General features: G+C 42.9%; 1 protein-coding gene across 3 annotated transcripts in view; it reads right to left on the bottom strand.

The window, feature by feature from the left end:
* Positions 1 to 226: 226 nt before the first annotated feature.
* The window catches only part of LOC125967521 (semaphorin-4B), a 36478-nt gene continuing 26660 nt past the window's right edge, over positions 227 to 10044 (bottom strand). For all 3 annotated transcript variants that reach the window (XM_049718700.2, XM_049718698.1, XM_049718697.2), the window contains 7 exons: positions 7894 to 8078; positions 7589 to 7739; positions 7298 to 7508; positions 7062 to 7177; positions 6070 to 6227; positions 5318 to 5409; positions 227 to 4859 (listed from right to left, as the gene is read on the bottom strand). In XM_049718700.2, the coding sequence (XP_049574657.1) occupies positions 4087 to 4859; positions 5318 to 5409; positions 6070 to 6227; positions 7062 to 7177; positions 7298 to 7508; positions 7589 to 7739; positions 7894 to 8078 (1686 nt within the window). In that variant the 3' untranslated portion in view covers positions 227 to 4086. The remainder of the gene's footprint in view (positions 4860 to 5317; positions 5410 to 6069; positions 6228 to 7061; positions 7178 to 7297; positions 7509 to 7588; positions 7740 to 7893; positions 8079 to 10044) is intronic.

The following is a 10044-nucleotide window of genomic DNA, read 5'->3' as shown; positions in this document are numbered from 1 at the left end:
TATATTTTTTGGTCTCACGGATCGCAATGACATGTGTCCTCTATTATTTTTATATCAGCGATCACCACGCATGTCTGTTTTTTATATTTTTCTTTGTTTGGGTCCGTGTCTGCTTGTGCGCCATGTGACGTAGAATTATCTTCTCAACGCCGAGTGGCTCTCAATATCGCTTTTAGTACTTTTTTTTTAACATATATATCAAACAATGAAAAGTAGTCATGAATGATTCTGTTAAAAACATTGATTTTATTCATTTATCTGAAAGATTTTAAAATAAAGTGCTTTTTATGTACATTATAACAAAAACAACAGTCACAATTCATTTCCATAATACAAAAAAAATACAGTTCACAAGTATATACACGACAAATAATTATAATAACAATAATAATAAAAAAAATAGAAGGGAATCATGCAGGCAAGACCACATTTTTCTACTTTGCTTCTCAGTCAACTCAGTGAATGACGCCAATATATATCAAATGTTAGTTGGATTGTGCTGGTCTTTATATTATGGGACTGTTTGAACAAAACAAAAAATAAATCCTACACAAAAGACAATGAGGTGGCCATTACATTCATGTCCAGTACAGTATTCGTTGCATCACCGAGGAGCCACTCAAAATTAAGCTTGAATTGCTCTGAAACAAAAAGCTCGTCATGAATAAAATAAATACGCATGACAATTAAGGCCAAATGGTAACCGTACGTCAGTTTGTGTCTTCAGAAAGGCATGTGTGTGTGCATAAAAATTAAATAAACAAACAAACAAACAAAAAAACAAAAAAAACATTTTGAGCAGCCCCTAGTGTTATGGTTAGCAGTTACGGTAAACAATGCTAACATGACCCGTGTATACTGTGAATTGTAAATGCTGGGCAGTACGACACGGCACACGGCCGAAGAAATAAAAGGCAGAACAACAAAGGCATTTTATACTTTTATGAGGCTGTCAAGCATATAAAAGCAGGATATGCTTCTTTTGATCATGTAGTCTAGTTCCCAGGGTCTTTAATTAATACAATTTCATTAGTTCCTAGTGGTACAAAATTGCAAACCCAGCTCGCTTGGCTTGGCTTGGCTTGCTCTATAAGTGACCAAATTTAGGTTGAAGGAAATTAAACTTGAAGATATATTTTTGAAGCTGTCGTGTCAAAGTTTCCATATCAGTGTGATTGTAGAGTTGAACAATTCTGGTTAAAAGTGTAAATGTTCAGATTTAATACATTTTAGCAGTTTGCTTACATTAGGTTTGTGCTAGGCTCACTCTTGAAATAATCCAATCGATTTAGCAGCATGTTAAATTTACATTTACACATTATTATAACTAGATACCATTCCTGCTTGAATATGCTTGATCCACAAAACACGTGTGCACTCATCAGCAGTAGACTATTGCGGCAGCAAATATTGTGGGTAGCAAACAATTCAGTTCTAGTTCTACAACACGTCTTACACAAGGTCCCTTAAAAATTCACACACGCGCACAATATTAAGCACAGACAGTCGATAGAATCAAAGCAAAAAATAAACACAGACCACTTTGTGCGCTCTATGCTGTGCAATTACTTTGTCAAATGGATGTGGGGGGGGGGGGGGGGGAGCAGATCCAGATGTCGGTCATTCTTGTTCTTAAAAGCTTTTCTGCTGAAATAGATGCTGCAAGTTTGTGGTTCAGTGACGCGGTGCCCTATTGCTCGGCGGTGGTAATATTGTTATCGACAAGCTTCTTACATCTTTGGGAAAAGTCATTTAAGTCTCAAGAGTATACAAAGAATGTTTAGAATGGTCCCTGTTTTCTTGCTGTTTTCTCAGTAGTTGCATTTTAATGTGGAAATTGACATGCTGTGCAAAGAACCTGGTTTGTGCTTTCACATAGACTCGAGTGATGATGAAACCCGGGAGCTCGTATTGAGATTATCTCTGCACTGACCTCTCAAACGATTACATTCTTCAAAGTTTGGCAAAAAAAATAATTGGGCTATTTATCGAGAAGGGAGTTTTTGAAATTTGGAGAAAGTGACGTCAACTATGGGGAAGTTGAGCTACAGCTGCGCACCAGCTCAACACGACGCTGGCATGAGAAAATAAAAAATAATGACTTTAGCTTTTATGTTTCCCACTAAATGGCCATTTTGCAGTGTTGCACTGCACAACTAATTCCAGCAGGTGCCACATTTTAAACTCGATAGTAGCAATTAAACTGTGGATCAATAAGTTTGTCTCATAATCCTTATCGTTGTGTTTTTCAAATGATTTTCTTGTCTTCATGTTTTCTGCTATATGCGTGGGGCGGCCGAATCCTGACAAAATCCTGAGTGAAGACAAACCCAAACATTAAAAAAAAAAATAAAAAAAAATAAAAATAGATTGAAACAAAGACACAACAAATGCCTTATTTGGAGACACGTGCTTTTCACTGGACTGTTGCGCTGCCCAAAATCAGCAGATGATATAATTTATATTCAATACTGAGTAGTGGTTAAACTGTGGCAATAGACTTGCCATAGTAAAGCTAATAAAAATAAAAAAATCTTAAATTTGAAACAAAATATGTATATTTTTAACAGACTAGATTGTAAATGAATTCCCAACTAAAACTAAATACTCAATGGTGATGAGTCAAGGACACATAGAGTAACAGGAATTTTCCATTGGGCATGTTTTCGCCCGTGAGTCCCGCCTAGCAACAAGTGACTGAGAATAACGTACGACGTGACCAGGAAATAGCAACTCTGTTGTTTTACATTGCTCTACCTGCTAGCTAACAAAGACTCAATTTTAGTTTTGACATTTTTTTTGTGGTCTGCACAGTTGATTATATTGTAGTAAGAGAAACAGACAATTAGGAGTGAGTAGTGTAGATTTCTTAAATGGTCTGTGATCAACTGTTTTTTAAAACTGTGTAAAAGCGCCACCAAACACAGGATGATACTTTAGTGCCTTTCGCGAAGGCCTCTGTGTGCTCCTAAAAACGAAGAAGGTGGGAGTGGTCATCACAACACAATGGCACTATTGCATTTCGATAATTGTTTTTTTTTTTTGTTTAGATTTTTTTTGGCACAGAGCATGGGATGGTTCGGTGTGACCCTGAAGATTTTATTTTTCCCTCCTTGGCTTTCAGTTAAGTAAAGCGGGGTATACACATACCGACTTTTACGCATGACGAGGAAATTCCAAAGTGTGTTTGACCGCTCGTATAGTGTGGTGTGCTCAAAATAATCAACACATCTGTTGCAGTTCCAAGACTGACCTGTGAGAGGCAGCGTGGTGCATCCAGCTAGCCCAAAAAAAAAAACACAAAGAAGAAATTCAAAGACGATTGAGGCTGTGTTCGGAATCACTCCCAGGCAATCTACTACAAAGTTTGGCTAGCTCACCTCAGTGTTGACCACGAAATGAACAATCGTGTCAAATTGTATATATTGATCAGGTTAAACATTTATGTTTTTTGATCTTTTTACAAAAAGACACCACAGGCTAATCGCTCAGGTTAATCTTTTTGTGGCATCCCAAAATCTGGCCTTTCTTGGCTGTGATCAAGGGAAAGAAAATGTCATCGGTATGCATGTACCCCGCTTAATGCTTGTAGTACCTGCACGATTCGGTATAGGCGCGCGCCGTCCGATGGTCCATAGTGTGAACAGACCAGACTTTTTTTTTTTTTTGTCTTTTCCAGCCATACATTCAGGCAGTACGAGGCGTTTGGTGCCCTTTTCGCCGCTCCTTAGATCTGTTACAATGTCATACAGTCTCATTGTCCTTCATCGATTCATCATTGTCACACAGTCTTAGTCAGAGCGCTTTTTTTTTTTGGTCCTCCTTGAACCTGAACTTGGTGATTTTTGTGCAGCCGGGGGACGTCTAAGGACTCGAAGACATAAATACTGAGAGAGCGTCTTCTGTCTTGCATTGCCACTCTGCAGGCATTGTGTATGCAATTAGTGGCTGTGAAGAAATTGACTAAAACTATTGGAAAGCGGCTGCCGAGTCCTCAACCCTGTTGGAGCTGCTTTTCCCGTCCCACACGCAGCTTGAAAGCAAAGGAAACGACTGAGCAAAATAAAAAGCTGCCGGGATCTGCTCTCACACGATGGAGTCTTTTATCTCCGAGCCGAGTCGCACTCTGGGACGTGGTAATGTGGGCGAGTACTCCACGTGGCTCTCCTTGACATTGAGCGGTCGCCCGTCGGAAGCGTCGGAGAAGCTCTTGCTCTCCGGCGAGGACTCCCGGGTGGGCGTGCTGCAGATGTAGTTGTCGTTGAGCGTCTGGTAGCCCTTGTGGTCCGACGTGGACACGGGGATGGTGTTGCCGTTGAGCGGCAGGCTCTCTGCGGGCTTGCCGACTATCCTGGGCTTCTTCTGCTGCATGCTGGCGCACTCGCCCTGCTTGAGCATGGACTTCATGTGGTCGCGGTTGCGGTAGATGACAAACAGGGAGAAGACCACGAGGGAGAAGGCCAGCAAAGCGCACACCACAATGAGCTCGTTCCAGTAGGTCTTGGTGTGGGTCTGGTTTGGGGAAGACTTGCCGGGGAGGATCATGACCTCCTCTAGCTTCACGTGCGGCGTGCGCGAGTGGCCTGGCGCTGTGGTGTAGCCCTCCTGCCGGGGTTCCGCTCTCACGCAGTAGTTGGCCAGCAGCTGGCGGAAGCTCTCCTCCTCCGACCAGCACTCGTAGGTCTCCGTTTTGTCGGCCTGCGCCACCACCACTAGGCTGCCCTCGAGCGTGGCGTACAGGGACTGGCTAGCACTGGCGCTATAGCGCCACTTCCTCTGGGCCAGGTTGGAGCGCAGCTTGCAGGGCAAGACCCGGAATGTGTTGGTGGGGATTGTAATCAGCTGGCAACGGGACCAACCTGTCCCAAAAGTGCACACAAACAACAATAAATGTAAACTTAACCTTATGATTATTAATTCCATAATTAACTCAGTCACCGCCAATGACGGCTATAGATCCATTTCAACTGGGCTGACAGTGAATGAGTGAAATACAATGTAAAGAATCAATTGTGATTGTGCAGCTCCTTATGGAATGCACACATTGGCCACCTGGGGGCAGTACAATACATCCACACAGAAAGATTTACATGGAGATTGTCACAGGATGCCTTATTCACTTCAAGTTAATTTAATAAACTCAGTTCCAATACATTTAAATTTAAAACGTGGGTGGCTTCTAACAAAAGGTGCTCTGTGCCGAGTTGTAAATACCATGAAATAAACTCCAACTCATTTGCGTGCCACAACATCAATTTTTTTTGGGGGGGGGCAAGTTGTATTTATTTTGAAAATGCCACTAAAAATCAACACTCACGGGTAGCTGCTGGTCGGGCAGATCTCGGGCCGGAGAGCGTCCTGTTACAAATGGCCGGAGTGTCAGCCTCTTCCACATCTTGCTGCCAGTGGCTGAGACAGAACATGACATCCAAAAACACCCACAGCTGCAGTTAAGTGACATGTTGTGTGCACATGCTCTTCCATCTAGCGCAAGTCTTTCATTAATGGTGTGATCACAAAGCCGCTTCAGTTTGACAAAAGGGAACAATTTTCTTTTTAACGCCATCTTGTCCAAGTTCACAACGTGACGGATGGTCTGTTTTTTATTTGTTTTGATACACAGTGTGGATCCACTTAAGTTGTACGTTACATATGGTAATTCAATCCACCAAAATGTGCCTCTTAGAACTTCAGAAGTCACAACGCCATCATGAAAACGTCCGGTCGGCCCGCCACAAATGGTTAACACTGCATGTTTTTCTTTTTCTTTGGCAACAAGGAGCAGCCTTAACAAGGGCTGCTAAGAGAAACTGATGCAAGTGGACTTAGGTCAAATCATTTTAGATTAAAATTGTTGTCCACCCTATCATTAAGGGTTAAGTGGCCCTTTAAGAAAAGCTCTAATGTTTTCAATGACGTCACAACCAGTGCTTTGTTTTTTCTTCAATGGAGGCAGTGTCATTGCAGGATAAATATTTACACTTACAGGTTTGTAATTTCCATATGGATTGTATTATTTTGAGTGAGTGATGCCAAAATTATTTTGCCGTTCCGATCATGTGACCCTACCTGTCAGGCGGTGCCATCCTGACGTCCCGACAAAGCCGTCCAGTCCAGGCGCAGTAAGGGTCCCTGGACAGGACACACTCTCCGCAGCTTAGGTAGTTGGAGCAGTTGGCCACAGGGACTTCCACCAGGCCCGAGTAGGACGAAACAAACAGAAGACCCTGCACAGGAGAAGGATGAAACGTGTACACTCAGCTTCTCATATTTCAGTTAAACACACAAATCCACTTTTGTATCGCTCTTATTAATGTCACAGGGTGAGCTGGACTATCGCAACTAACTTTGGGTAAGAAGTGGCGTACACTCTAACCCTGCTTGACCCCCCCCCCCACCTCAAAACCGTGAGGAAGTCATGCTAACCACTAGAGGACACGCTGTTGGAGATGGCACGTTTGGGCCCAAGATGAGATTTTCAGAACCGCAAGGCAACGGTGCTTAACGCTATTCCTCTGTGTTGCCTCATGCCAAAACAATTACATAGTTAAAAACAATTTAAGTAAATAGAGCACAAAAATCTGTCCAGATGTTCTCCTGCTTGGCGCCTGTAGGGTCGTTAAATTGGGGGTGACCACGCATACACGCAATATTGTCCTCAACTCATTTCACCAGCTTTGATGCACACGCTATAGAGTTTATATTAAGGCTGTTTTTCCCAGTAGTGTATTAAGCAAACATTACTGAATCATCTTGTTTGTCTTTCATCGGCCAAAATACGTGGTAAAGTAGCCCGGGCTTTATTAGAATGACATAATCTTTCGATAAGGGTCCATTTTGGCCTCTGGGAGAGGCCATTATGTCATAAAGAAAGGAAGGTAATGAAATTGAGCAGCGGCTAAAACACTAGCGAGGATCATAAACTCTGCTCCAGATGGCCAAATAACTCTTAAGAAAATGCAGCAAGAAGGCCCCAGAGGGGAGGGATGTCCCTGGGCAGCTTGGTAAATTTAGCTCTTGTGCTGTTCTTCTTTCTGACTTGCTCTGTAAAATCTATTTACCCTCTGAGGGTCCAGTTCGATGTGCTGCACGGGTTGCGGGTCAGCAAACAGAACCATCTCCTCGATGATGTGCATCTTGTCGTTAGCGTTGACGGCCTTGTGTAGTTTTCCGTCGTCTGGGCGCAAGAAGGGGAAAAAAAAGTTGCACGTTTGAAATCCACCATAGCTGCAGATCATTCAGAACAATGCATTTTGGGTCCTGACCAGAACCATCACGGCACAGTTGTGTGTCTAACCTGTTCCGATGAAGAGCACATCGTAGGCCCTCTCCATGCCCTGAATCTTGTGAACGGCAATTTGTGTGTAGCGCACGCTGCGTTTCAGCAGCAAGGGGGCGCTGCAGATCACACTGTCCATCAGGAAATGGTCCTTAACAAAGTTGAGCACCTTGTCGGGCATGTGCAAGGACGACTGGATTCCCATTTGCCTGGCGTGGTTGGTGACACACTGCGGGCAGGGGATAAGTGTCAGATAATTAAATACACATTCATCCAAATAGAAAGTATGCATTTCGGTATGCGACTCACCGCTCCGGGTCGCGGTTCTGGTGCCGGGTGGTTGTAGGTGTACCACTGCTGGGTTTCCCTGTTGACCTGCCTGTAGCGCCCGCTGAAGGCCTGTTCCACCTGGGCCATGGTGAAGGCACAAACTGCAGAGCTGCCAGACGCACCTTTGTACCTGTCAACAAAGTTACAAATTGAAATATGTTATGATGATGAACAAAATGGTATTCACAAAATACTTATTACTAGTCATATGATATGTATCCACTTCTTCTTATACAACATAGTATATGCAGTATATATTGTATTTTTTTTTAAACGTCTCTCACCACTGTGATGTGAAGACCCCGTAGAAGACGGTGCTCTCCCAGCTGTCTCCCATGGGCTTCAGGACAAACATGTCCTGGATGATGTTGAAAGGGAAGCCGCCGTCGTCGGGCAGAGAACACAGGAGCTGGGCCTTCAGGAAGGTGGTCCACTTCTTCTGCAGCACACGCTCACCACCTCTGTCTCCCTGGAAACAAGTGTCAACAAGTATGTGTTAGCAACTGCTGGACATTTTTATGCTTCTATGGGAAGAGTTTGGAAAAGGCTCTTTTCTGTCCCCAGTGCATTTATTTATTTATTTTTCTAACATGACCTATGCAAACTAGAAGTTGAGTTTGTGGACATGGCTGTGGACAGAGGTCCCCTTCTTGTAAAAAAAAAAAAAAGTACTACTTGTCAATGAATGAAACTACAAACGTGAATAACAACTTGCTTGCCTTTGCCTTTTAAAGGAGCGTGCACAAGTGTAAACAAAGCCGAGATATTAATGAAAGATTTTAGGGTCGGGCCACACTCCTTCCCCTGAGATTTGAACGGAGGCAGGAAGAATCTTTTCCATAAACACACATCAGATGACCTCGTCGGGCTCGGGTAATTATCAGCGAGCTTGTAAACACGTGGCAACGAGTAGCCAACAGCCAGGTGGCTCGTGCGGAGGAGGAAACAAAAACACAGAAATCTCTCGACAGGTTGTAGCCGCGTCGAGCCCTCGATAACCCCAAACTCCCTTACGAGAGCACGGGAGGGCAGAACATGTGAGAAGTGGCACATTCCCTCCCGCCGCGAGCTCTTAAACATGAACAATCGTCTCGTTGCGTGTTGAGGTGAGGGCCTGGTGGGACTGCTGCAGGCCTGGGAGCCAATTAGGCCGCACTTCTGCCGTAATGAGGAGCGTGCATTCCTGCTCTCTCAGCTGTCCACCGCTCTTGTAAAGTATGCCTGCATTGTACTTCTGCATGGGGGCCATCCCTAAAGATAGTTGGACTGTGAAAATATGCCTCTATAACATCAAGATTTCACATTATATACAAAGGATAATAATAATAATAATAAAATTAATTACTCACAAAAACTGTCTTTTGGGTGAAATGTCAGAATTGACACACTCAGATGTGGGACAAGTGAGTTTAAAAGTTTAAGAGGTCAAACTAAGTTCACCTCTAAAGGTTATAATTATACTTCATTTCCCTCCAGTGCGTATATCAAACTATTAAAAGCAGTCAGAAACAGTAGTTGCGTACTGACGTCAATAGTGATTGTATGACGTACAGAAAGAATGTAATGCATAAATTGGAATAGGTCATGAATTATAAAGTGAATATAATTTTTATGAAGGGAAATGACATTGGCAGGCAGAATAGCATTAACATTTCGCTAATGATATAGCAACTACAAAATGTGCATATAAATCAAGAATTATTGAATTAGGGAAAGAGAGAAATGGACTTTTCCATTCTACTGAATGGTGAAAAAAAACGGGTTAATGGCTATAAAAATGAAGCAAAAAGCTTTCTGTTTGTTTCTCAGCTATTAAAACATAGTACTCTGGCTTGCCATTACGTTCCAAAAACATGCATGTTAGGTTTATTAAAGACTTTAAATTGTCTAAAGGTGTGAATGTGAATAGGTTGTCTGTTTCCCTTGCACTTGTCTGGCCACTTTAATATCTGATGTTGTTGTATTGATAACTGTATGGCGCTATATCACCATTTTTTCCGACTGCTGATAAAAAGCAGCAGTGCTATGCCTCGGTGAGTAAACCGCTACCTTTTCCTCATCCCCGCATCCAGCGGGCACACCTGAATAAACACAGGAAAGTCTGAGTGGGAGAAAAGGAGGCGGACATGTCGGAAAAGAAAAACAGCAACTCTCGAGCGGAATGAGGCAGAGCAAAACAGTAGTAGAAACACGGCGGGAAACCGTCAAAGATATTTAAAGATGGTCCACTTTATCTGACAACACACACACACACACACACACACATAACCAAAAATGTTGTCGTAATGACGTTGCGTATCCACAACGACATTGTGTATGTGAGGATTGAAGTTAAAAAAAATAGAGTGGAGGAATATTCCCACGTAGCAACACTAAATGTGCAGAAAACAAGTTGGTACAGTCAGACAGAAAGAAAAATAGTGATGCATTATTTC

Source organism: Syngnathus scovelli, chromosome 4, assembly GCF_024217435.2.
Source record: "Syngnathus scovelli strain Florida chromosome 4, RoL_Ssco_1.2, whole genome shotgun sequence".
Taxonomy (NCBI): domain Eukaryota; kingdom Metazoa; phylum Chordata; class Actinopteri; order Syngnathiformes; family Syngnathidae; genus Syngnathus; species Syngnathus scovelli.
This window is presented reverse-complemented; position numbering and strand designations above follow the sequence as displayed.